The sequence below is a fragment of the Anolis sagrei genome, chromosome 2 (genome assembly GCF_037176765.1).
Source record: "Anolis sagrei isolate rAnoSag1 chromosome 2, rAnoSag1.mat, whole genome shotgun sequence".
Classification (NCBI taxonomy): Eukaryota; Metazoa; Chordata; class Lepidosauria; order Squamata; family Dactyloidae; genus Anolis; species Anolis sagrei.
In genome coordinates, this window is record NC_090022.1 from 14173223 (window position 1) to 14200890 (window position 27668).

The 27668-nt window shown below is 43.9% G+C and overlaps 1 protein-coding gene across 5 annotated transcripts; it reads right to left on the reverse strand.

Moving 5' to 3' along the window:
• Positions 1-1691: 1691 nt before the first annotated feature.
• Positions 1692-26374, reverse strand: LOC132765951 (zinc finger and SCAN domain-containing protein 31-like). 5 transcript variants are annotated; one of them, XM_067465247.1, is made up of 8 exons: positions 26124-26372; positions 22627-23758; positions 21292-21412; positions 17685-17767; positions 16024-16138; positions 14540-14644; positions 10916-11041; positions 1692-2851 (listed from the first exon to the last, which is right to left on the reverse strand). In XM_067465247.1, the coding sequence occupies exons 2-8, from the start codon at positions 23386-23388 to the stop codon at positions 2055-2057; spliced, it is 2109 nt and encodes a 702-aa protein (XP_067321348.1). In that variant the 5' UTR covers positions 23389-23758; positions 26124-26372; the 3' UTR covers positions 1692-2054. The 5 variants fall into 5 exon arrangements, with proteins under 5 accessions (XP_067321348.1, XP_067321350.1, XP_067321349.1 ...); XM_067465246.1 differs by lacking the exon at positions 1692-2851 and adding an exon at positions 4817-6103 and having other exon boundaries at positions 22627-23568; positions 26124-26371; XM_060760260.2 differs by lacking the exon at positions 1692-2851 and adding an exon at positions 4817-6103 and having other exon boundaries at positions 26124-26371.
• Between the last annotated feature and the right edge of the window lie 1294 nt (positions 26375-27668).

A 27668-nucleotide genomic window follows, 5' to 3' on the forward strand; every position in this document is an offset into this window, starting at 1 on the left:
GTAGGCAAAGGTAAAGCTTTCCCCCTGACATGAAGTCCAGTCATGTCCGACTCTGGAGGTTGGTGCTCATCTCCATTTCTAAGTCAAAGAGCCGGCGTTGTCCGTAGACACCTCCAAGGTCATGGGGCTGGCATGACTGCATGGCTGTCAGGGGTGATTTGAATGCAATATTCCTGCTTCTTGGCAGGGGGTTGGACTGGATGGCCCATGAGGTCTCTTCCAACTCTTTGATTCTATGATTCTATGGAGCACCATTACCTTCCTGCCAAAGCGGTACCAATTGATCTACTCGCATTTTCATGTTTGTGGAAGACCATCTGTCGGGGATGCTTGGAAGGTGATTTTCCTGCTTCTTGGCAGAATGGGGTTGGACTGGATGGCCCACGAGGTCTCTTCCAACTCTTATGATTCTATGAACATTACATATTCAAAGGAAGGTCCTTTGTATACTTCACCTTACTTGCATCATCTCTTCTGATGTTTTTGTACCAACAAAAACTATGTAATGCCTTAAGAATGATTTGAGTGTAAGCCAAGAGTTTTGTGTGAATGGGTCACGGGTTCGCTGGGAATATGTGTTGGAGTGATCCACCTGGAGGCCCGGCCAATCAAAATAAACCTGCATTCTTCTTTTCCCATTTCCAAGTAAGGATTGGTACGTTTTCTAAGAACCTACTATCATACTACCAGATGTAGTTACGGAGCCCATTTAGAACTTTGCATTCAAATTGTCAAGTGCTAACATACACACAAAGCTTTAGATCTATGTATATGAAGGTGCTGCTGGTATGTTGAAGGGTATAAAGTACCAGTCAAATATCCCTTATCCAAAATGTTTGAGCCCAGAAATGTTCTAGATTTCAGATTTCGGAATATTTGCATATACATAAGAAACATTAAAGATGGGACCAAATTTAAACACGAAATTCTTCTGTTCCATATGTACCTTCTACATATTGCCTGATGATAATTTTATTCACAACTAGCCGTCCCCTGCCACACGTTGCTGTGAACCAGTCTGTGTATATGTGTTTTGTGTGTGTATATATGTGTTTATATTTGTGTATATAGGTGTTTGCATATATATGTGGGTGTATATATAAGCATATGTGTATATTTGTGTGTTTACATGTGTATATGGATATTGTGTATATGTGTGTGCTTTTCTATATGAATATTTGTGTGTATGTATGTGTATATGGATGTGTATGCATGTGTATATGTATATATGTGTATATATGTATATTTGTGTGTACATGTGAATATGTATATGTATATTTGTGTGTGCGTGTGTATATATGTACACAGTGTTCCCTCACTTATCGCTGGTGTTATGTTCTAGGACCACCCACGAAAAGTGAAAATCCACAAAGTAAGGACACTATATTTATTTTATTATTTATACACTACTTTAAGTCTTTATACCCTCCTTGAACATGTTGTTCATGTAATCCTCGGCTCCAGCTTTATCCACAGAGGCAACCTCTCCATACAGACAAACAAAACAGCGAGTCCGCAAAAAGTGAAGCATGAAGTAACGAGGGATCACTGTATATGTGTATATGTATATGTGTGTGTGTGTATTTATGTGTGCTTGTGCATATATGTGTGTGTGCGTGTATGAATGTGTGCATGTACATATGTATATGAGTGTGTGTGTATGTATATATGGTGTATTTGGGGGGGGGGGGGTTCAAGTCTGTTCTGCTGGGTTGTTGTTGTTTTTTGGTGTGTTTTTAGGGATGATGGACACTCGTTGGACTGTTAGGTGTATTGTGTCGAAATTTTGTCACAATTCGACCAGTGGTTTCTAAGTTATTTTTCTCCCACAAACAAACACTACATTTTTATATAAAGAGATATTTACACGTATAAAACAAAGTTTGAGAACAATGAAAGCAAAAGTGTTCCCATCACATCCACCCAGGCAAACATTTTTGGATTGTGGAGTATTTCAGAGTTTGGATTTCCAGGTAAGGGATGTTCAAGCTGGATATGATTTCTCAGTGTTCTTCGTCAACAGTTTGATGTTCAAGCAGTCTTGCTTTAAGATTCTAGCTCTTCCCACCACCTGGATGTGCCACAGGCCTTTGTCTCCTATGGACACTTTGGTGTCCGATCAGCTTATCTCTCCGAGAGAAATCCTTCCCACATTTGGGGCATTTAAAGGGCTTCTCTCCCGTGTGGACTCTCAGGTGACACATCAGATGGACCTTCTGCCGAAACCACTTGCCGCACTGGGAACACTGGTATGGCTTCTCTCCTGTGTGGATGCGCTGATGCATCAATAACGATTCCTTAGAAGCAAAGCCTTTTCCACAGGTGGAGCATTTGTACTGTTTCTCTCCCGTGTGAATTTTCTGGTGCTTAGTCAACGTTGTCCGGTGTCCGAAGGACTTCCCACACTGACTGCACTGGTATGGCTTAGCTTTTGTCCGAATGCTTTCATCTTGACTTAATGCCTGTATGTCAAGACGGCTTTTTCTGCTCGTGGACGGTTCACAAGTAGTAGACGGAAAGGCGTTTCCTTTGTTGTGCATCACAATAAGCCTCGCATTGTAGTGGTATCTTCTGTTGTGTTTGGAGGACAAGAACTTTCCGCCTTCTGTTTGCATGGCACAGCTTTTGTTGACCTCAGGAAGGCGTCCTTCTGCGAACTCGCTGCATTTATTTTCTCCTTCCAATGCCAGTTTCTTCTTTTGTTCCTTGGAGTCCCATCTCGGCTTGTGGATTTCATTTGTCACCTGGAGACTCCATGGAGACATGTCTTCCAATCCCTTAGGTGTTTCCATAGGCAAAGGTTCCCCCGGTGGAGGATCTTCCATCTTGACCCAACTTCTCTTTCCATCACCTAAAGAGACAAGAAAGAGGAATTTGGTCTAAGTTCTGGTCACTTCTTGTTCAGAGTCCTGTCATTTTCTTCTTCCAGGTCTTCCTAAGTCATGATTTCACTATTTTTCACTTTTGACTCTAGAATAAGGGCCGGGAAGCTTTGTTAGCGTAAGGGCTGAATTAAATTTTGAAGAAGTTCTGAGACAGAAAAGATGTTGCAGTGGTGGTCAGTATACCAAAGGGAGACAACTGGATCAGTGTATTTCCTCTTAAGGCTAAAGGCAGCAATGTATTAAATCATTTGGATAGACAAAAATCATGTGAAAAAGTGGGGAACTACTAAAGAGTGTCACACAAACAGAGATATGGTACCAAAGAAAATTTCAGAGGATTGGATTTTGAACTAGAGTCTGAAGTTCACACATCAGGATAACAATAATAATAATAATCATCATCATCATCAGACATCACGATTGTGGAAAAGAAAAAAATCTGGATAATTGATGTCGCCATACCTGGTGACAGTCGTTTTGAGGAAAAACAACAGGAAAAACTCAGACGCTATCAAGATCTCACAATTGAACTGCAAAGGCTCTGGCATAAACCAGTACAGGTGGTCCCAGTGGTCATCGGCGCACTGGGTGCCATGCCAAAAGATCTCAGCTGACATGTGGAAACAATAAACATCGACAAAATCACAATCTGTCAACTGCAAAAGGCCACCTTACTTGGATCTGCGCGCATCTTTCGAAAATACATCACACAGTCCTAGACGCTTGGGAAGTGTTCGACTTGTGATTTTTTTATACGAAATCCAGCATCTAGATCTCGTTTGCTGTGACATACTGTGTTTTTGTGTCAGTAAAATAATAATAATAATAATAATTTTATTTTTGTACCCTGCCTCCATCTCCCCAAAGGGACTCTGGGCGGCTCACATGGGGACAAGCCCAATCAATACTGTTCTACATTATTACATGTCAAATAATCATTTATTTATTTATTTATTTATTTGCTGTATTTGTATACCGCCTTTCTCAGCCCGTAGTGACTCAAGGCAGTTAACAGGGTAAAAGTCAATGCTCACAATACAATTAAAATCATAACATATAATAGATATTAAACATATCAATAAAATATAAATTCATAGTGTCGCCTTGTTAAAAACGTCACCCGATCTCATTGTCATCCTTCCATTTTCCTATGTCAGTTATTATAGAATCCTAGAGTTGGAAGAGACCTCATGGGCCATCCAGTCCAACCCCCTGCCAAGAAGCAGAAAAACCGCATTCAAAGCACTCCCGACAGATGGCCATCCAGCCTCTTTTCAAAAGCATCCAAAGAAGGAGCCTCCACCATGCTTCAGGGCGGAGAGTTCCACTGCTGAACAGCTCTCACAGTTATGAAGATCTTCCTAATGTTCAGGTGGAATCTCATTTCCTGTAGTTTGAAGCCATTGTTCCATTGCGTCCTAGTCTCCAGGGCAGCAGAAAACAAGCTTTCTCCCTCTTCCCTATGACTTCCCATCATCTTGATCCATGGCCCTCGTCATGCTTCCTCTCAGCCTTCTCTTCTTCAGGCTAAACATGCCCAGCAATTTAAGTTGCTCTTTGTAGGGCTTGTTCTCCAGACCCTTGATTATTTTAGTCACCCTCCTCTGGACACATTCCATCTTAGAGTCAACATCTCCCTTCAATTGTGGTGGACACAGTATTCCAGGTGTGGTCTGACCAAGGCAGAGAGGGGTAGCACGACTTCCCTGGATCTAGACACTAGACTCCTATTTAAATAATTCCTTACTCAGCTTCTTACATATATTAATCACTAAATATAAATTAATTTATTTTGAAAAATGATTTTAATCTGGATTGTTGTCGGTTTTTCGGGCTATGTGGCCATGTTCTATAAACATTCTCTCCTGACGTTTCGCCTGCATCTATGGCAAGTATCCTCAGAGGATACTTGCCATAGATGCTGGCGAAACGTCAGGAGAGAATGCTTCTAGAACATGGCCACATAGCCCGAAAAACCTGTAACAACCCAGTGATTTCAGTCATGAAAGTCTTTGATGATTTTAATCTGCTTCATAACCACCAAGAGGGCAGAAGGCCACATTTGCCATCTTCCATCCGACCAATTGCACATCTTGGAGACAAAACATAACAGAAACAGTAGTTTGGAACTATTTATAACCCTACCCTACACATATTCATTCATAGGACTCATCTTTCTCTCTCTGTTTACTTGTTTAATATCCAACATGGATTCATCTGTGTCCCTTTGGAACCAAAGTTTTCCACATACTTAAAATGTTTCAGGTAGTGATCAATTCTCCAAGCTCAGGGTGAATGACATTTTCAATGGTGTTTCTTCCTTACGCAGAAGTTTAATAAATCTCTCCTATTTCGATTCTTAGATGTTCATCCCAGGCTCATCTTTTCTGACACTTGGGGACTGAGTTAGGTTTTCTGACCACAGTGAATTCTCTGATGCCCCATCAGTTTATCTTTCCTAGAGAAGTGTCTCCCACAATCCGTACATTCAAAAGGTTTCTCGCCCGTGTGGATCCTCAGGTGCCTCTTCAGATGCGTGCTCTGCATGAAGCTTTTCCCGCATTCGGTGCATTTGTAAGGTTTCACTCCAGCATGAATCTTCTGATGTCGCATTAGACTAATCTTTTGGATGAAGCAGTTCCCGCACTCGAGGCATCTGTAAGGTTTTTCTCCTGCATGGATCTGCAGGTGGGCCATCAAATGCAACCGCTGAGAGAAGCTTATCCCACATTCAAAGCAACTGAAAGAATTCTCTCCTATTGGACTACTCTGGTGTCTTCCAAGTGGACGTTCTCTCTGATCAAGGGCAGGAAAGGTTTCTGTGTGTTTATACATTTTTTCTCCAGGATTTTCCTGGAAGATTTCCATCTCTGTTGGATATCCAAGCTGGTCCTCTTCAACATGTTTTATAATGATTCCTGAATTGGGATGGGATCTTCCACCCGGCTCGGCGGACAAAGGCAGTTCATCCTTCACGTACATAATGTGTCTCTCATTGCATTCAGGACCAAAACCTTCTGAGAACATGCTGTATTCGTTGTCAGATTTCATCAGGTCTCTACTTTGTCTTCTATTGGACGCCCATCTTTTCTTGTCCATTTTGGTTGCTGCAGGGATATTTCCTTCCTCTGTACATGGCACCGTTGTGGGTGTTTTGTCCATCGCATTTCCTCCATAATGAAAAGTCTCCACCATGATCCAACTTCTCTTCTTGTCACCTGAAGAGACAAGAGAGAGGAATTTGGTCCAGGTTCTGGTCAGAGTCAGGAAAGCTTCCCTTTCAGATGGCCAATCCTTGGATCCTCCAGTTAGGAAGGACACTTGTCCTATTAACTGAAAGTTTTTTAGACATCGTAGCCCACAAAAGAAATAAAACTTTTCCAAGCTCTGATTCTGATCCCCTCTTGCTTAAAGCTCATCTGACTTCTCATTAGTCTTCCTTCCTAATACAGTGTTCCCTCACTTTTCGCGGGTGTTACGTTCCAGGACCACCCGCGAAAAGTGAAAATCCGCGAAGTAGGGATGCTATATATGTATATCACATTCCGAGGGTGAGACAGAAGCGAGGAGAGATTGAAAGGCACCACACACTTTTTTTTTCTTTTTCTTTTTGCTATCTATCTCTTCTTTGCTTTGCAATCTCTCTTGATTGGCTGCCTCTCTCCTGAGGGGGAAAGTAAAAACCCCTTCCACACCTCATTGTTGCCAGGAGGCAATATTGAAATGCCACTCTGGGCAACGGCAACCATTCATAAACTGGGAGGCAAAAATCCGCGAAACTGCGACTCTGCGAAAAGCGAACCGCGCAGTAGCGAGGGAACACTGTATGTGCTGTTGTTACTGAAGTCATCTTTTTACTCCTTTTGTCTCCAGAATCACCCCTTCCTTTAAAAAAAACACACACACTCAACCCTCCTGCAAAAGTGAAAAATTACAACTCATAAAATTGGTATTTTTTTAATTTGATAGAACTACTATCCAAGAATATCTAGCTTCTCCAGGATGGCTTTATGGTCAACTTCCACTGGGTCAAACCAGAGGATCTAGAAATTTCAAGAGAAATATTATCTCTAGGAAACTTGCAGTCTCTAGCATGAATTTATGATCAGAGACTGGCATAAGTTGACCACAGAGTTGCATTTGAGAACCAATGTAGCTAGAGTCTGTGTGTCTATGTTCTTTCTCTGTGACATGCCTAATATACTCTGTGTCATTGAAAACAGAATAAAATAACATTTTGAAGGTTCAAAAAGTATTCATGACATGCAGGAGGAGGGAATTGGAGAAAAAGCACACACTGATAAGATCTGGCGCCTGAAGGGCCAGCAAAGGAAACAAAGGAAGAGATAGGTATGAGGCATGATGTGAAGAAAATGGTCTGTGCACATGCTCAAAGTATGCTCAAAGCTAAGCTATATCCCATTTTTTGGTGTGGCCCTTTTTCCCCTTGTTCACCCGGCAGGATGATTTGGCCAAATAAACCTGTTGAATGATCGCTTTGCTTCTAATGTCTGATTGAATAGAGACCTTGGAGGTTTTGGGCCATAAAGAAGGACACAACAGCGCACCCCAACATAACACCATCGAGAAAAGACAGTAACTCTTAAGACGAATGAAAGAGTAGTTCTGCCACCTTCTGTTCTAGAAGCTACACATCACAACATCATTTCATTATCACAGAAAAAGATGCAACTCAGCATTAAAATACTGTCCTTTGGGAGCCAACCACATTGCTTTAGACATGCAAGTTATTTCAACATCGTCACAAAAATGTGTATGTGTGTGTGTGTGTGGGGGGGGGTTGTTTGCAGATTATGAGAACGACGACAATCGCCACCACTGGACTCCATATTTACTTGGCATCTCTATCAGCATTATTCTGCAAACATCGGATACAGGCTACATGAATTTTGATGGAATACCAAAACAGTCAATAATAACAATAGGTCCCTGAGTCAGTTCTGTCCCTGTGAGGAATAGCCCCCCAATATTGGCATCTCATCAAGGGGAGAAGGTCACGTTCAGAGTAGCTTTCTGAGAAAAAACTGTTCCACCATCTTCTTTCCTTGGGGTCTTCTGGACTTACATGTTTGTCTGTGGACTTTTTTTTAAAACATAATTTTTATTGATAAAATATAAGAAATAGGAAGGGGTACAGGAATAAATATAGAGTACAAAGTTTTTAAAATACGCCTTTTTCCATTGGTTTTCTGTGGACTTTTATGGCTCTCACAAACACATTCCATGTTTTTCAAAAGAAAATCTGGGTTGCTGTGAGTTTTTCAGGCTGTATGGCCATGTTCCAGAAGCATTCTCTCCTGACGTTTCACCCACATCTATGGCAGGCATCCTCAAAGGTTGTGAGGCTTGTTGGAAACTAGGCAAGTGAGGTTTATATATCTGTGGTGAGAGAAAAGAACTCTTGTCTGCCTGAGGCAAGTGTGAATGTTGAAACTGGCCAACTTGATTAGCATTGAATGGCATTGCAGCTTCAAAGACTGGCTGCTTCCTGCCTGGGGAAATCCTTTGTTGGTAGGTGTTAGTTGGCCCTGATTGATTCTTGTCTGGAATTCCCCTGTTTTCAGAGTGTTGCTCTTTTTTAATATTGGTAGTCAGTTTTTGTTCATTTTCATGGTTTCCTCCTTTCTGTTGAAGTTGTCCACATGCTTCTGGATTTCAGTGGCTTCCCTGTGTAGTCTGATATAGTGGTTGTTAGAGTGGTCCAGCATTTCTGTGTTCTCAAATAATCTGCTGTGTCCAAATAATATGCTGTGAACCATATTATGTGGGTGAGAGGTCAGGAGAGAATGTTTCTGGAACATGGCCCATACAGCTTGGAAAACTCACAGCAACCCAGTGATTCTGGCCATGAAAGCCTTCGAAAACAAGCTGTGGGAATCCTTTGGAGGTTAAGAGTCAATCCACTCACATACAAAAACAAATAGAAGGAACCGATAACCAACTAAGACCTTGCAGAGCCGCTGTCTATCAGAACAATAACAGTCTTGAAAAACCACCTCTGTACAAAGCCATATCTTGAGGTCCCAATCGTCTCTTTGGGAAGAAATGAGACCTGCAATGAAATACTCCAGCAGTGATTGTCTTGTTCCCTGCTCAAGATAGTCAACCATGCCCTTTTCCATAGCACTCCTTTCCATTCCCTCTATCCATTTTTCCTCTACTCCACCTCCTTCCCCAACACTTGAGTATTAGTTACTGAACATACTGCAGTTCTCACTCAGATGTTCCCTGCATGGGGAGCTGGAGCTGACACATGGAGCTCATCCGTGCTCTCCCTGGACTCGAACCTTTGACCTGTTGGTCTTCAGTCCTGCTGGCACATGCAGGGACATGAGAGAAGCCTCCCACAAGGATGGTAAAACATCAAAACATCCGGACATCCCCTGGGCAACGTCCTTGCAGACGACAACTCTCTCACACCAGAAGCGACTTGCAGTTTCTCAAGTTGCTCCTGACACGAAGTTGGGAACCGCTGACCTGCACATAGTGAAGCAGGATCTATCTACGCTTTGGAATTAGTTGAGTTTCATACCACTTGAGCTGCCATGGCTCAGTGTTATGGAATCCTGGGATCTGAAGTTTGGTCAGACACTAGGGCCCTGTCTGCACTGCCGTATAATCCAGTTTTCTGAATGCAGATTATCTGCTTTAAACTAGATTATATGTGGAGCCCCCAGTGGTGCAGTGGGTTAAACTCTTGTGCTGGCAGGACTGCTGACCAAAAGCTCATCAGTTCAAATCTGGGGTGCGGGCTGAGCTCCCATCTGTCAGCTCCAGCTTCTTGTGCTGGGACATGAGAGAAGCCTCCCACAGGATGATAAAACATCCAGGTGTCCCCTGGGCAAAGTCCTAGCAGACCGCCAATTCTCTCACACCGGAAGCGACTTGCAGTTTCTCAAGGTGGGGTGAGCTCCCGACCGTCAGCTCCAGCTTCTTGTGCTGGGATATGAGAGAAGCCTCCCACAGGATGGTAAAACATCCAGGTGTCCCCTGGGCAAAGTCCTTGCAGACCGTCAATTTTCTCACACCGGAAGCGACTTGCAGTTTCTCAAGGTGGGGTGAGCTCCTGACCGTCAGCACCAGCTTCTTGTGCTGGAATATGAGAGAAGCCTCCCACAGGATGGTAAAACATCCAGGCATCCCCTGGGCAAAGTCCTTGCAGACCACCAATTCTCTCACACCGGAAGCGACTTGCAGTTTCTCAAGTTGCTCCTGACATGAAAAAAAAATTAAAAATCAGATGTTTGGGGGATCCTTCTCTTCTTATGTTTGTTTTGTACCCTGCAAGTATCACGGTGTGGACAGTACTGTTTGGATTACAGATGCAATGGCACTCACACATGGATATGGGAATTCGTTGGTGTAAGTCCATCACCCACTCTCTGATAACCCTTTGCACGCTTCTCATCCAGACACAGGCCATCCTCAGCTCCTCTGCCCTTTGTGAGTTTTCTGATGCCGGCTAAGCTGATCCTTGCGAGAGAAGCTGCGTCCGCACTGGGGGCACTTGTGCGGCTTCTCCCCCGTGTGAACCAGGATGTGCCTGATCAAATTGATCCTCTGGACGAAGCAGCTCCCGCACACGAGGCACTTGTGCGGCTTCTCTCCCGTGTGGATCTGCACGTGGGTCTTCAAATGCGACAGGCTAGAAAAGTGCCTCTGACACTCGGGGCAGCCGTAAGACTTTTCCGTACTTCTGTTCTTGTGTCCAAGCAGATTTCCTCTTGAGCTTTTCCTGCCCTCGGGATTTTTGTGCAATCTCTCTTCTGCGTGTTTTCTCCGATAGTTGGGATTGCGCTGCCTGTTTCTCCCCAGAGTGGGGTTTATGTATTGGTTCTCTCCAGTAAGCTTCACAAGTCCTGATTTGTGGCAGGTTGGGAAGAAAGGCTGCCCCCCATTGTTATGCCCTGTGTATTTGTCACTACAAGCAGCTCCAAGGCCTCCCAGGAGGTTGCTGGGTTCATGCTGAGCCTTCAGAGGCTCCTTCCCTTTCCCCTGGTTGGACTCACATCTTTCCTTGAGCATCTCGTCGGTCACTGGCACGTTCCCCTGGCTCGTCTCTGGCTGTGTCCTGGGCATTTCCTCCAGCTCGTACGGAGAACCCTCTGTCTTGAACTTGTTTCCTTTTTTGTCACCTGTAGACAGAGAACAGGTCTGTAGCGGCATTTGTCAGCAGTGAGAATGAGAATCATAGAATTGCAAGATACTAACCGACTCAAAAAAAGGGGAGGGCTATCCTTACCGGACCTACAAATTTACTTTGAAGCATGTGCACTGACATGGGTGAAGGACTAGGCCACGCTAACCAAAAGGAAAATTTTAAGTTTGGAAGGGTTTGATTTACGTCGAGAGTGGCACACGTCCCTTTGGTACCAAAAGGCAAAGGTGGAAAAGAATTTTACCAACCATTTTGTCAAGGCAGCCCTATTAAAGGTACAGTGTTTCCTCGTCGCCTAGCGGTTCGCCTTACGCGGACTTGCTGTTTTGCGGTTTTTTTAAAAAATGTATTTTTTTTATAAATATGAATTTATTGGCGCTGGTGGGTCACTGCCTTTGATGACCTCTCTATAGCCACCTTCTCTTCTCCCATCTGTGCCAGGGCCAGCTTCCCCACCTTGCCCGGCAGTCTTTGCAGGGCTGCCCTGGGCCTCTGTAGTCTCCGCAGGGCACCGGAAGCCGGCCCTGGCCAATCTTGTCCAACTCCCTTCATCAAGGCAAGAAAACATAATCTAAGTCCTCCTGACAAAGAGCCATCCAGTCATAGATATAGATAGATATGATTCACACACAATATATATTTGTATAACCCCTCCCTCCTGACCTTCCGAAAACAAGTTAAAATCTGGCTCTTTGAGCAAGCGTTTGGAGCTGCAGCGTGACCAATTAACACAAACTTGTAATACGAACATGGAATAGCTAAGGCTATGTAAATGGATGAGGAATTTGGATTGGTAGACATTATTTTTGTATTGATTTTTATAGTTTTATAGTTTTTTATGGATTTTATATGTATTTATAATGTGTTTTTATTTATATATGTATTTCTATATGGCATCTAATTGTTGCCAATCTGTACGCCACCCTGAGTCGCCTTCGGGCTGAAATGGGCAGGATAAAAATGTTGTATGTAAATAAATAAATAAATAAATAAATATGACAGATGTATTATTATAGATTTGAAAGAGATCCCTAAAGAAGGACGATTCTATGTTGCATGTTCCAGAGTAGGCAAACCAGACAATCTCCACATCAACACTGACAAAGAAACAACAAGAAATATGTTTACCCACAAGCAGAAAGAAATTACAAATATTAGAAACCAACACTTTCTCATTAGTATATTTTTAAGATCACCAGACTGGGCAGGGGATGGCTAGTTAATTTTGTACGAACAAAGTAGTATTGGTAAGAGGTTTGACAATAAAAAGCAAGAGAAAAATTAAGTAGAGAAAACAGAATAGGTGAAAGCTGGAAGAAGGAGAAGGAGAGGGAAAAGAAGGAGAAGGAAAAGAAGAAAAAGAAAGGAAAGGAAAGGAAAGGAAAGGAAAGGAAAGGAAAGGAAAGGAAAGGAAAGGAAAGGAAAGGAAAGGGGGGAAACAAAACAAACTCCCTGTGGAATGGACCAGAAGACAAACCCCCAACCCCTCAATCCTTAATCATATTTTTCTCCCTTTTCTCTTTTCACTCTTCCCTATCCCTACCACAACCAATCCTAAACCTTTTTAACGTATAATCATTTAAAAATCTTGCAATAAAGATGATTATTTTTTAAAAAGAATTGCAAGAGACCCCAAAGGACCATCCAGTCCCAACCCCATTCTGCAAGGCAGGAAGTCACCAATGAAGTTCTCCTGACAGACAGCCATCCAGCCTGTCCTTCATCGTTTCTCAACCTGGGGATCGGGACCGCTGGGAGGGGTTGCGAGGGGGTTTCAGAAGGGTCTAGTTTCCAACAGACCTCACAACCTCTAAGGATGCCTGCCACAGATGTAGGCAAAATGTCAGAAGAGAATGCTTCTGGAACACGGCCATACAGCTCGGAAAACTCACAGCTATCCAGTAATTCCGGCCACGAAAGCCTTCGACAACAAATTTCTTTCATTGCTTGCATATGGTTTGGACTGGCTTCGCTCACCTATAACTACAACTCCCTATTGCGGTCTTCCTCTCTTGGCACTTGTAACCCTGATTTCAATGAAGGAAGCTCAATGCCATCTTCTAAAAGTCTTCAACACTTTTTAATGAAAATACAGAATTTATATTATCTTCTTGTGCTAATGATATCAAAAAATGGGTGCTTCTTGTAGAGAAAAGGGAGAGGTGTATTTGTCGAATTTGACATCAGAAGAATATCTCTAGTCCATGGTTCCTAACCTATGCTCCCCCGGGTCTTTGGGCCTTCAAAGACCCTGACAGATCGGTCAAGTATCAGGACTTTTGGGAGCTAAGGTACAAAATACCTAGAGGACCAAAATTTGGGAGCCATGGCATTCTACTGTGGCCAAGTCTGACTTGGTCACGGTAGTCCATACTCTGGTTACATCCCGTATAGACTACTGCAAGGTGCTCTAAGTGGGGTTGCCTTTGAAGACTGTTTGGAAGCTTCAAATGGTCCAGCTCCACTGGCTGCCAGTTTGCTACTGGGCACAATTCAAAGTGCTAGCTTTAGCCTATAAAGCCAAAACAGTTCCAGCCCAGCTTACTTGTCCAAATGTATCTCTCCTTATGAACCATCTAGGAATTTAAGATTGTCTGGGGAGGCCCTGCTCTCGATCCCGCCTTCTTCGCAGGCACGCCTGGCTAGGATGAGAGAACAGGGCCTTCTCAGTGGTGGCCCCTCAGCTGTGGAACTCCTTCCCCAGGGATATTAGATCTGCCCCTCCCTCCTGACTTTCCAGAAAAAAGTAAAAACCTGGTTCTTCAAACAAGCTTTTGGAACTGCAGCGTAATAAATCAACATGGTACTATGAAAGAGTGAACATGGAACAACTTAGATGATGCTACTGGAAAATGAGTTTAATAGGAAGACATAGTTTTAATGGTTTTCTATAAGGATCTTTCTTATGTTATGCTAAAAGTTTTAATGGTATTTACAACTGTTGTGGCATCAAATTGCTGCCAATTTGTAAGCCGCCTTGAGTTGCCTTTGGGCTGAAAAGGCAGGATAGAAATAGTGAAAATAATAATAATAATAATAATAATAATAATAATAATGTATTGTCGAAAGCTTTCATGGCCGGAATCACTGGGTTGTTGTAGGCTTTTTCGGGCTATATGGCCATGGTCTAGAGGCATTCTCTCCTGACGTTTCGCCTGCATCTATGGCAAGTATCCTCACAACCTCTGAGGATGCTTGCCATAGATGCAGGCAAAATGTCAGGAGAGAATGCCTCTAGACCATGGCCATATAGCCCGAAAAAACCTACAACAACCCAATAATAATAATCCCAAACTGGCCAACAAAACACTTCTAGGAAATCCACAAGTAGGACAGAAATACAATCACATGTTCTGGTTCATGTTCCTTAACAAGTGGCATTCAGAAGCATCCTGTCTGATCACAAAATAATCCATAGATATATATTTTTTTCCTCCATTAAGAAATTGTCAAGATAAATGCTCAGTCTTATCACCTGAATTGCGTCCTGGGTGCCTCTCACATCCCACTGGGAACTGGTGGAACGTCTCTTCTTTTGGAGGGTGGGGAGATCGATCAGGTTTGGGTGCCAAAATTCCCTCTTGATTCCGGAAGCAAGGAAACAGAAGAGAGAGGGAATATTTATAATTCAGTTAACATGGCAAAGTAGTTTGAGTGATGGACTATGACTCTGAAGATAAACAATCAGGTTCTCGGATCCCCTTTTCCTTTCTCCACCTCCCATTGTTCACAGACTCCATTTCTCCAGGATGTTCATGCAATTTGTTTCATGAACATAATTATTAAAATACTGTATAAAATGTTATGAAACATAAACAAATTTCATGTTTAGACTAGGTCTCATCTCCAGGATACAGTGTTCCCTCACTTATCGTAGGTGTTCCGTTTCAGGACCACCCGCGAAAAGTGAAAATCCGCGAAGTAGGGACGCTATATATGTATATCGAGTTCCAAGGGTGAGGCAGAAGCGAGGAGAGATTTAAAGGCACTGCACACCTTTTTTTTTTGCTAGCTATCTCTGCTTTGTTTTGCAGTTTCTCTTGACTGGCTGCCTCTCTCCCGAGCGGGAGGGTGAAACCCCCTTCCACTCTCCATTGTAGCCAGGAGGCGATGCTCTGGGCAATGGCAACCATTCATAAAATGGGAGGCAAAAGAGCATGGGGAGCATGGCTTATCTGGATCTAGGCACCATATTCCTATTTATGGAGGCCAAAATACCATTAGCTTTTTTTAGTCGCCGCATCACATTGTTGGCTCATGTTTAACTTGTTGTCCACGAGGACTCCCAAGATGTTTTTCACACGTCCTGCTCGAGCCACGCATCCCCCATTCTGTATCTTTGCATTTCATTTTTTTCTGCCTAACTGGAGTATCTTGCATTTGTCCCTGTTGAACTTCATTTTGCTAGTTTTGGCCATTCATCTCTCTAATCTGTTAATTCTGCTCCTATTTTCTGGGATATTAGCTCTTCCTCCCAATTTGGTGTCATCTGCAAACTTGATGATCAGGCCTTTTAACCCTTCATCTAAGTCGTTAATAAAGATGTTGAACAGAACTGGGCCCAGGACAGAAACCTGCTTATGGCACTCCATAGACTCATAAGAGTTGGAAGATACCTCATGGGCCATCTAGTCCAACCCCCTGCCAAGAAGCAGGATTATTGCATTCAAAGCACCCCTGACAGATGGCCATCCAGCCTCTGTTTAAAAGCTTCCAAAGAAGGAGCCTCCACCACACTCCGGGACAGAGAGTTCCACTGCTGAACAGCTCTCACAGTCAGGAAGTTCTTCCTAATGTTCAGATGGAATCTCCTTTCTTGTAGTTTGAAGCCATTGTTCGTGTCCTCCACTCGTCACTTCTTTCCAGGATGTCTTGCTTGTACGCTCACAAGATCCCAAGGATGGCAGCTCAACTCCAGAGCAGTCTACTAATTATATTATGGGCTGGAGCAGAACTTACCCAAGGAGTTTGCATTTCCACCTTCCTCCTGCAGGACTTGCCAAAACATGGTCCGTTGGACAGGTTGCATCGGAGACGGCTCAACCACGGCGGCCTTGTTGAGGCTCACCAATCCCTGAAACAGAAAGACATCCCTGCAATTTCCTACTCAAATCTAGGTAAAGGTGAACAAAGAATATCTATTCTCATCAATCCTTTTACAAATGCATAAGGAACAATGGGAGAAATGGGTCTTCTTTTAGCCTTAATGAAGGGGATAGGAGGACCTGTTGGACTGTAACTCTTAGCTTCCTAAGATGGCTAGGGATGCCGGGAGTTATAATCGAATGCTGTCTAATTTGCATCCATGATTTGCAAGGAAACTCTACATACGTTTACGGAAAAGTATGTGCCATTCATTTCAGAGGGATTTCACCTTGAGTAATACGATAACAACCTTAATGCTGCAGTCTCATGGAAAGCGGAATCCCATTACCGCAATAACTGTAATGTATGCAGTATCCTGACAAATGGGGAGCAAGTCTGGTTTAATTCACAGAATTGTAGAGTTGGAAAATATCCCAAAGGCTGTCCAGTCCGGACCCATTCTGTCACGCAGGAACACACAATCAAAGCACCCCCAACAGATGGCTTTATTGTGTTACCTATAAAAATAGAATGCTTTTAATATTCACCAGTCATGACAATAACCATGATATAGGACTGGGCTGTGGCGCAGCTAGTTAGTAGCCAGCCACATTAAATCACTACTGACCAAGAGGTCATGAGCTTGAAGCCAGCCTGGGTTGGAGTAGGCTCCCGACTATTAAAAGTCTAGCTTGCTGTTGACCTATTCAGCTCGAAAGACAGTTGCATCTGTCAAGTAGGAAATGTAGGTATTACTTTATGTGGGGAGGCTAATTTAACTAATTTAGAATGCCATAAAACCTTCCAGCAGCATGCAGAAGAATGAGGAAGTACTCCATCAATTTTATTTTATTTATTTTTTGTCATGTCAGGAGCGACTTGAGAAACTGCAAGTCGCTTCTGGTATGAGAGAATTGGCCGTCTGCAAGGATGTTGCCCAGGGGACGCTCAGATGATTTTTGATGTTTTTGTCATCCTAGTGGGAGGCTTCTCTTATGTCCCCACATGAGGAGCTGGAGCTGATAGAGGGAGCTCATCCACCTCTCCCCGGATTTGAGCCTGCGACCTGTCAGTCTTCAGTCCTGCCGGCACAGGGGTTTAACCCACTGTGCCACCGGAGGCTTCATCAAATAACCTGGCAGCATGGCCGGCAGCTCCCCTTGTGGCCGGAACCGAGCGTATCCTCATGGAGTCAGAAAAAGCTGGAATGTTAAATTGCCTCTGTGTCTGTCTATATATGTTGAATGTCTAAAAATGGCATTGAATGTTTGCCATGTATATGTGCATTGCAATCCGCCCTGAGTCCCCTGTGGAGTGAGAAGGGTGGAATATAAACACTGTAAATAATAAATAAATAGTTTGCTTGCCTTAATAAGCTCAAGTAAGCTTGTTTCCTAAACTAAATCCGCCTGCATTTGACAGGCTTTGTGCTACAATTTCTTCTTCTCATTTGAACAAAGGGGGTCGTCATATTCCCTTTTCTCTCCAGATCGTATAAAGAGCAGTTTTGGCCTTAACAAATTGATGCCACCTACCTCACTTGGACCAGCTTCAGCCATTCCCTGACCTTCTGCAGGAAGCAAAGAACTCGGGTGACTTGGACCTTTGATCCCACTGCCTACAAGGTCGAAAGAAAAAGGAAGGAAGATACAAAAGGAAGAAATTCAATGTATTTCTGGAGTGGACAGAAGGAAAGCTGTTTTCCTTTCCCTTCAAAACCTGTACACAAGAGGAGCATGTGGTCAGACAAAGCTACATCACATGGGATAGACTGAAAAGGGTCTAGGCAGTGGTTCTGAACCTATGGGTCCCCAGATGTTTTGGCCTTCAACTCCCAGAAATCCTAACAGTAGGTAAACTGGCTGGGATTTCTGGGAGTTGTAGGCCAAAACACTTGGGAACCCACAGGTTGAGAACCACTACTCTAGAGGAAGAGGCCAGGACAATGAAAGGTCTGGAAACTAATGAGGAACTCTGTGCTTCTAAGAAGATGAAGACTTGCAAAGACCACAACATTATGGTGCGATTGGCTTTGCTTGGCCAGTAGGGTTGGATAGGTTCCTTCGGAAAAGCCTGAAAGTTGGAAGGAAACATATGAATTTGGACTTCCGATGCAGTTTTGAACCATGCAGGAAAGGTTGGGGGGAGGGGGAATCCGAATTTGAACCACTTACTTTTTCCCCGGAAATATTATGTAATGTTCGGATGTCTCCCAAGGTTATTTTAATTTTTACAACCATTAAGCAACTTTGGTAAAGCCTAAAAACTTTTAACATCTCATTCTTTCCGCTGGCAATGCAACGAGGGATGAGGTGGGCATAGCCAATCACAGCCATCTTTAACTGTAGTTTGTGAAGGCCAGGCCCCCAATGGTAGAGATTGCAAAAGGCCCTGATGTTAAAGTACATTTCCCACACTGCCCCACTGCTCATTAGCGAAAATGGCTGAAGGACCCAAAAATAGCTGTCTGTAGCGGTCTTCGGAACTATAAAATAAACCGATTGAATCTACAAAGGTGTCTAAAGAAGGCAATAAAGCAATAAGCAACTTTGGCAAAGCCAAAAGAACATAAACTGCTTTAAAAAACAAATCACTTTGGCCTGATTACCATGAACAATAATAAAATAAGAAAACTCTATCTCCCCGAGGGGAACTCAGGGCAGTTTCTAAGTAACATCACTAAAACATACAGAGTAAACAGCATGACATAAAACAACATAAGCATAAAATTATCACAATAACACACATATATTAAAAATAATCCTGCCTGGGGTAGCCAGCCACAGTTAGCCAGCCCTTTACATCAGTAAGTAATGATAAAATAAAATCATTGATTGCATCTTCAAAAAAGAATAAACGGATGTGTTTTGAGTGTCCCCTCAGTAGAGGAAGCAAACTGATTTCAGGAGACTTTGGATGGTGCTTTTCTGCCTAAAAAAAGGGGGGGGGGTCAGTCTAGATGTCCCTTGATGGGGTCTGTACTGTGATTTCTGTTCTCCACCAATTTAACATAGTTTGTGCCACACAAACAAAGTTTCTGGAGTAGAACAACTACTTTCAAAGTAAAGACCACCCAATGAAAAAGGAAATAACACTTACAAACCAGGAACAGATTTTCTTTATTATTAAAAAAAAATTCTATAAAAACTTTGAAAATTTGCTAAAAATCCATGGATAAAAATTTGCTAAAATTCCATGTTATGAAATTTGGTGAGCTAACAGTGGTCCATCTGTTCTACCACTGTAGCAAGTTTTGTCAGGATTGGTCTAAAAATGAGGGAGGGGAATTCCCTGAAGTTTCCCCAGTGTCAGTGCTATTTTTTTCTTACGGCGCATGCGTGTCCGCATTAACATATTGATTCGGAAGTTTCTGATAGTTTTGAATTTTTTTAAAAAAAAATTCGGAAGTGACTTTAGAATCAAAGCACCAGCATCCGCTACATTCAAGTATTTATTTATTTATTTATTTATTTATTTTGAATCAACCAAGCCTGTTGAGAAACTGCAAGTCGCTTCTGGTGTGAGAGAATTGGCCGTCTGCAAGGACGTTGCTCAGGGGACGCCCAGATGTTTTTTGATGTTTTATCATCTTTGTGGGAGGCTTCTCTCATGTCCCCACATGGAGAGCTGGAGCTGACAGAGAGAGCTCATCCATGCTCTCCCCGGATTCGAACCTGCAACCTGTCGGTCTTCAGTCCTGCCAGCATAGGGGTTTAACCCACTGCACCACTGGGGGTTCCTGTCATGCTAGTAAGTCCAGGGAAAGAAAACTCGGATTGCAGCCACCAATAAAATTATTAGAAGACTAGAACCTGGTGGAGGATCATGGACTTCAAGCCGCAAAGGGAAGGAATGTTCTCCTGCCAGGAGAGGACATCTCACTGCACTATCACAGCTTTTTCATACTTTAAAATAAACAATCTATCACTCTATATTTGCAGTTTTGACTTTTGCGGATTTAGTATCCATGGATTTAATTAAAAATGCTCTCTCTAGAAATCTCTAGGTCCTCCAATGTGATTCCATGTTCAGCATCCAGCAGAGCTTGGCCACAGTTGTGCTGGGATACGTAGACATTTCTAGAGAGATGTTCTCTTAAGTTTTAAGAAAAGGCACCAATATTTTATTTGTATTTTCCCATTTTCACAGCAATCCGTGCCCCTAACCTCGGGTGTAGTACATCTCTTTATTTTACTACTGGCAATAAACAATACCTGGTGCAAAAAGTAAGAAGTGGGAAATGGTACTCTGCATTTTCAGTACTTTTTTTTCATGTCAGGAGCAACTTGAGAAACTGCAAGTCGCTTCTGGTGTGAGAGGATTGGCCGTCTGCAAGGATGTTGCCCAGGGGACACCTGGATGTTGTGACGTTTTATCGTCCTCGTGGGGTAGCTGGAGCTGACAGAGGGAGCTCATCCACACTCTCCCCAGATTCGAACATCCGATCTGTCGGTCTTCAGTCCTGCCAGCACAAGGGTTTAACTCATTGCGCCACTGATGCAATGCAGTGCCGATGCTGGTGTTTAAAGACAAAAATTGAACTGGGACAGTGCCTCCAATTCCCTGGGTGTCAATACTGTTTTTATGTGGCGCAGCCAGTTAGTAGCCAGCTGCATTAAATCACTACTGACTGAGACGTCATGAGTTCGAAGCCAGCCCGGGTCGGAGTAAGTCTAGCTTGCTGCTGACCTATTCAGCCTGAAAGACAGTTGTATCTGTCAAGTAGGAAATTTGATAGATGCAAATTTGACATTTATGCAGGGAGGCTGATTTAACAAATTTACGACACCATAAAACTTTCCAGCAGCGTGCGTAAGAATGAGGGAGTACTCCATCAAGGACTCGGTGTCACAAGTGGACGGTGAAGCGGTAGCTCCCCCTGTGGCTGGAATCAAGCATGCCCTCATGAAGCCGGAAAGCTGGAATGTTAAATTGCCTCTGTATCTGTCTATATATGTTGTATGTATAAATGGCATTGAATGTTTGACATGTATATGTACATTGTAATCCGCCCTGAGTCTCCTGAGCGGTGAGAAGGATGGAATATAAATACTGCAAATAAATAAATAAATAAATAAATGTCACATTTCCCACTTCCACTTTGTATTTTTAGGAGTTCCACCTCAATTAAGGACTTCTTACCCAGCAAATTGATCTCTCCAACACTGTTGTGCTTGGTTTCTTTGTAGACCTGATCCTGCAGGTCCCTTAAAGGATCCTCTTCTCCTTCCTGGGAGTTTAGGCGCACCTCTTGCAATGGACCCTGAAAGGAAATGACAAAGGTCCCGACACAGAGAAGAGGTAAAAGACCAGTACTGTTCATTATGAATCCACACCCTTCTTGCCTAGTCTTCTTTGCTTCCCAAGTATCATTTCTTTAAAAAACCTTTTTGAAAGTTCCATGCCAATGTATCAAGATCTTATCAAAATTCAATGTACCTCTGTTTTAAAAAACAAAATTTGAATCTGTTTATTTCCAAACCAACTGCATTATACAAAACACCCAGATAATAATAATAATAATAATAATAATAATTATTATTATTATTATTATTATTATTATTATTATTATTGAACATGTCAATCTACTCTGGGACTTCCAAATTCAGACAGAGGTTTGGAGCACAATACTCCTGACCTCACGATCGTCTTAAAAAGCACAGTATGAATTGTCGATGTTGCAACCCCAGGTGACGGCAGGATTGAAGAGAAACAACTGGAAAAGCTGACACTATATGAGGATTTAAGGATCACACTGCAAAGACTCTGGCACAAGCCAGTCAAGGAAGTCCCAGTGGTGATTGGCACACTGGGTGCAGTGCCTAAAGACCTTGGCCTGCACTTAAACACTATCGGCGCTGACAAAATTACCATCTGCCAGCTGCAAAAGGCCACCTTACTGGGATCTGCACGCATTATTTGCCGATACATCACACAGTCCCAGACACTTGGGAAGTGTCCGACGTGTGATCTAAAACAACAGCCAGCAGAGTGCTGTGGACTCATCTTATTGTTTTTCAAATAATAATAATAATTCTTATTTATTTACATCCCGCCGCCACCTCCCATGGAGCCCCAGTGGCACAGTGGGTGAAATCACTGAGCTGCTGAACTTGTTGACCGAAAGGTCACAGGTTCAAATCTGGAGAGCGGTGTGAGCTCCCGCTGTTAGCCCCAGCTTCTGCCAACCTAGCAGTTCGAAAACAAGCAAATGTGAGTAGATCAATACGTACCGCTCCAGTGGGAAGGTAACAGCGCTCCATGCAGTCATGCCGGCCACATGACCTTGGAGGTGTCTATGGACAATGCCGCCTCTTCAGCCTAGAAATGGAGCACCACCCCCCAGAGTCGGACACAACTAAATGTCAGGGGAAACATTTACTTTTTCCTATCCATGCAAAATCCTTGGGGGATACCAGGGTTGTACTGTACATTCATTGGCAGCTGAGACGGGCACGCAAAGAGAGGAAAACCCACCTGCCATTTGCCTACTTCGGCCTCTCGTTGGCTTGTTAGGAAGTCTTCCACCAGGACTACCGCTTGTGCGCAGGTCTCCGGCCCTCCTTCCCGGATCCAGTTCTGGATCTCAAGTGGCAAAACGGCCAGGAATTGCTCCAGGATCAGCAGCTCCAAGATCTGCTCCTTGCTGCGCCTCTCCGGCTTCAGCCACCGACAGCAAAGCTCCTGAAGCTGGCTGTAGACTCTCCGCGGATCCTCAAACTCCGAGCAGAAGAATTGCCGAAAGTGCTGCCGCTGTGCCTCCATCCTCAGGCCATCCCTGCGCAAGAGGGCCGCCTTCACTTTCCCGTAATCCTCCCGGTCTCCAGCTTCCAGGATACCGTAGGCTTGTTCCGCTTCTCCGCTCAGAGCCGGCTGGAGACGGGTCACCCATTCTTCCTTTGGCCACCGACAGGCTTTGGCCACTTGCTCAAAGGAGGCCAGGAAGGCCTTGGCATCATCCCACGGGGAGGATTCCAGCACCATCGGGTCTTCCTCGCTCGTGTGAATGGGCTGCAGGGTCTTCAGGAACTCCTGCCATTGGGCTTCCCAGCGTTGTTGCATCCCCTCTTTACCTTCCTGTGATGTTCCCCATCCCGTGTGTTTGGGTGGAACAACGATGGAGGATTTGTGTGCTCTGTTCGGTCCTTTTCCTCGTTCTGTTCCCACCATTTTTTGCTCGCTGGGAGCAGACGGATCAAAACCTTCTTCTGGATGGTGGGTTCCGGACCAATTTCTCATCTAGTTTTCAATCTCCTCAACACACAGAGAACAAAAGGGTGGATTCTCTTCTTTCAGGCTGGGCCTCTAGTGCTTCAGGCTCAACGTAGTTTCCAGCCGGCTTTCAATCCCCTCGGATCCTCCTAAGAGCACCAAAAGATGGTTTTTCTGTGTTCTAGGTTACTCTTCTAGCACTCCAGGCTGATAAAACACCAAAATGTGGCAATTATTAGTGGTCCTGCAGCCTCCTGAGCCTATTCCCCCAAAATATGTGAAACTGGAGTGTCTTTCTTCCTAGAGCTGTGGTCCTCAACCCATGGGTCCCCAGGTTTACCAGATGTTTACCAGCTGTTAGGATTTCTGGGAGTTGAAGGCCATGGGTTGGGAATCACTGCAGAGAAAGAAGGGATAGAAAATAATAATAATAATAATAATAATAATAATACTTTATCTATACCCTGCCACCATCTCCCCAAGGCTTACATGAGGCCAAGCCCAACAACACACCAAAAACAACAAGCAATAAACAAGATAAACAATACAATTAATACAACTCACAAGTAGACAATAACACACAAGAATTTAAAAAAGGACAGAATGATCCAAAATTAAAGGGTGGGGAGCCGAGGCAAAAAGTAGGAAATCAATCAGTCTTAGCCCCCCTCTACACTGCCATATAAAATCCAGATTATCTGCTTTGAACTGGATTATATGGCAGTGTAGACTCATATAATCCAGTTCAAATCATATAATGTGGATTTTCGGCTTTGATAATATGGATTATATGACAGTGTAGGAAGAGCCTTAAATTCAAATCCTTTTTCAGCCATGAAAATCCTTGGGCAAGTCACACACTCTCGGCCTCAGGACCCCCCCCCCCCTTGGTGATTGGTTTCCTGTAGGGTCGCAGCAACATATATAGCCATACTGCAGTTAAATTATTATTATTATTATTATTATTATTATTATTATTATTATGCGTTGTCAAAGGCTTTCATGGCTCAAATAACTGCTGCCAGGCTTTGAAGCTGCAAGGCCATTCAATGCTAATCAAGGTGGAATTCTTTGTTGGGAGGTGTTAGCTGGCCTGCATTGATTCTCCTCTAGAATTCCCCTGTTGTTTGACATGAAAAAATTAGGGCTAGCTAACACCTCCCAACAAAGGATTCCCTCAGGCAGAAAGCAGCCAGGTTTTGAAGCTGGAAGGCCATTCAATGCTAATCAAGGTGGAATTCTTTGTTGGGAGGTGTTAGCTAGCCTGGATTGATTCTTCTCTGGAATTCCCCTGTTGTTTGACATAAAACAATTCGGGCTAGCTCACACCTCCCAACAAAGGATTCCCCCAAGCAGAAAGCAGCCAGGCTTTGAAGCTACAAGGCCATTCAAAGATAATCAAGGTGGAATTATTTGTTGGGTGGTTTTAGCTGGCCCTGATTGATTCTTTTCTGGAATTCCCCTGTTGTTTGACATGAAACAATCAGGGTCGGCTAACACCTCCAAACAAATAATTTCACCTTGATTACCATTGAATGGCCTTGCAGCTTCAAAGCCTGGCTGCTTTCTGCCTGAGGGAATCCGTTGTTGGGAGGTGTTAGTTGGCTCTGAGCGTTTCATGTCAAACAACAGGGGAAAGAAAGCAGCCAGGCTTTGAAACTACGAGGCCATTCAATGGTAATCAAGATGGAATTATTTGTTGGGAGGTTTTAGCTGGCCTTGATTGATTCTTTTCTGGAATTCCCCTGTTGTTTGACATGGGGAAACAACAGGGGAAAGAAAGCAGCCAGACTTTGAAGCTGCAAGGCTATTCAATGCTAATCAAGCCGGCCAATTGCAACATTCACACTTGCCTCAAGTAGTCTTTCTCCCACCATGGGCATTATTCCAGAGATATACAAACCTCACTTTCCTAGTTTCCAACAGACCTCACAACCTCTCAGGATGCCTGCCATAGATGTGGGTGAGACGTCAGGAGAGAATGCTTCTGGAACATGGCCAGATAGCCTGGAAATCTCACTGCAACCTAATATTATTATTACTATTATGAATAAAGGTTTTCAATGAAGATGTCCCTTTTTTCGAAGGCTACGGCCCAATGGAAAATGTAGTTTCACAAGGTTTTCAGCCCTCTCTGCCAACTGAGCTCTGGTGCCTCACCAAACTATAACTCCCATGATTGCCTAGCCTTGAGCCATGGCAGTCAATGTGAATTAGTTGTAGGAACTAGAGGTATGGCTGCTTCCCTGGCTGTAGAGCAGGCATAGGCAAACTTTGGACCCTCCAGGTGTTTTGGACTTCAACTCCCACAATTCCTGACAGCCTACCGGCTGTCAGGAATTGTGGGAGTTGAAGTCCAAAACACCTGGAGGGTCCAAAGTTTGCCCATGCCTACTGTAGAGCATTATGTCAACACTTGCTGAAATTCCCTGTTGTTGTTGTTGTTGTTGTTGTTGTGTGCCTTCAAGGAGTTTCCGGCTCAAGGCATTTCCTTGGCCTGATTTGCTTGCCTTTGCCCTCCTCTGAGTTGTAGTTTCCCAAGGTCTTTAATCTTTTCTGCCCAAAGGAGTGCTGGGACCTCACCAAACTACAACTCCCAGGATTCCATCGCATGGAGCCAGGGCAGCTAAAGCGGTGTCGAGCTGCATTCGCTCCATAGTGTGGATGATACACACACACACCCCACGCCCCAAATCCGAAGACTTAAGCAAGTCTGTCCTGCCCTCTTCCTACACCAAAAGCAACCCAAAAAGCCTGCCTACCAGGAACCGGGAGGAAGTAGGAGTGAAACTCCTTCCAGATTGAATGCTTCCTGGGTGGGAACGGGGGGCAGAAGGGGCCAGGAAGAGACTGCAAGTCCCAGCCTTTCCTCTCCCCCTCCAACCGCAGCATTCACACGTCCGCCCACTCGACACGCAACTTCCGAGGAAGGAGAAGGCGAGGAGGAGGAGCAGGAAGAGGGAAATCGGCTGCCCAGCTGCCTTCGCTCCATGTCCCTTCCTTCCTTTCTCCTTCCCTTCTTTCCTTCCCTACCTTCCTTTGCTCCTTTCCTTCTTTCTGCTTCCTTCCTTCCTTTTCTCCCTTCACTCCTCCCACCTTCCCTTCCTTTTCTCCTTACTTCCTTCTCTTCCTTCCCTCCTTTACTTCCCTTCCTTCTTTTTTTCTCCTTTCTTCCCTTCCCTTCCTTCTTTCCCTCCTTTTTTCCTCCCTTCCTTCTTTCCCTCCTCCCCTCCTTTGCTTTCCTTCCCTCCTCCCTCCTTTCCTTCTCTTTCCCTTCTTTCTCCTTCCTTTTCTTCCTTCACTCCTCCCTCCTTCCCTTCCTTCTTTCTCCTTACTTCCTTCTCCTCCTTTACTTCCTTTTCTTCTTTCTTTCTCCTTCCTTCCCTTCCCATCCTTATTTCCCTCCTTTCTTTCCTCCCTCCCTTCTTTCCCTCCTTTGCTTTCCTTTCCTCTTTTCCTTCTTTCCCTTCTTTTTCCTTCCTTCCTACACTCCTCCTTCCTTCTTTCTCCTTCCTTCTCCTCCTTCCCTCCTTTACTTCCCTTTTTTCTTTCTTTCTCCTTCCTTCCCTTCCCATCCTTCTTTCCCTTTCTTTCTTTCCTCCCTTCCTTCTTTCCCTCCTTTGCTTTCCTTCCCTCCTCCCTCCTTTCCTTCTCTTTCCCTTCTTTTTCCTTCCTTCCTTTTCTTCCTTTTCTCCTTTACTTCCCTTTCTTCTTTCCTTCCTCCCTTCCTTCCCTTCCTTCCTCTTTCCCTTCTCTCCTTCCTTCCTTTTCTTCCTTCACTCCTCCCTCCTTCCCTTACTTCTTTCTCCTTACTTCCTTCTCCTCCTTCACTTTCCTTCCTTTTTTCTCCTTCCCTTTTCTTTTCCTTCCTTCTTTCCTCCCTCCCCTCCCTCCTTTGCTTTCCTTCCCTCCTCCCTCCCTCCTTTTCCCCTTCTTTCTCCTTCCTTTTCTTCCTTCACTCCTCCCTCCTTCCCTTCTTTTTTTCTCCTTACTTCCTTCTCTTCCTTCCCTCATTTACTTCCCTTCCTTCATTCTTTCTTTCTCCTTCCTTCCCTTTTCTTTTCCTTCCCTTCCTTCTTTCCCTCCTTTCCTTCCTTTCCAAGTGGGGTTTATATAACTGTGGAATAATGTCCAGGGTGAGAGAAATAACTCTTGTCAGCTTGAGGGAAGTGTGAATGTTGACATTGACCAGCTTGATTAGCATTGAATGGCCTTGCAGCTTCAAAGCCTGGTTGTTTCCTGCCTGGGGAAATCCTTTGTTGGGAGGTATTAGCTGGCCCTGATTGATTGTTTTCTGGAATTAACCT

Coding starts and splice junctions, on each gene's coding strand:
- LOC132765951 (XM_067465246.1), bottom strand. CDS start 23,388: ATGAGAAATTGGTCCGGAACCCACCATCCAGAAGAAGGTTTTGATCCG. Junction 14,645..16,023: donor TGGAAATGCAAACTCCTTGG/GTAAGTTCTGCT, acceptor TCCGGAATCAAG/AGGGAATTTTGGCACCCAAA. Junction 6,104..10,915: donor CGAGATGCTCAAGGAAAGAT/GTGAGTCCAACC, acceptor TTGTCTCTTCAG/GTGACAAGAAGAGAAGTTGG.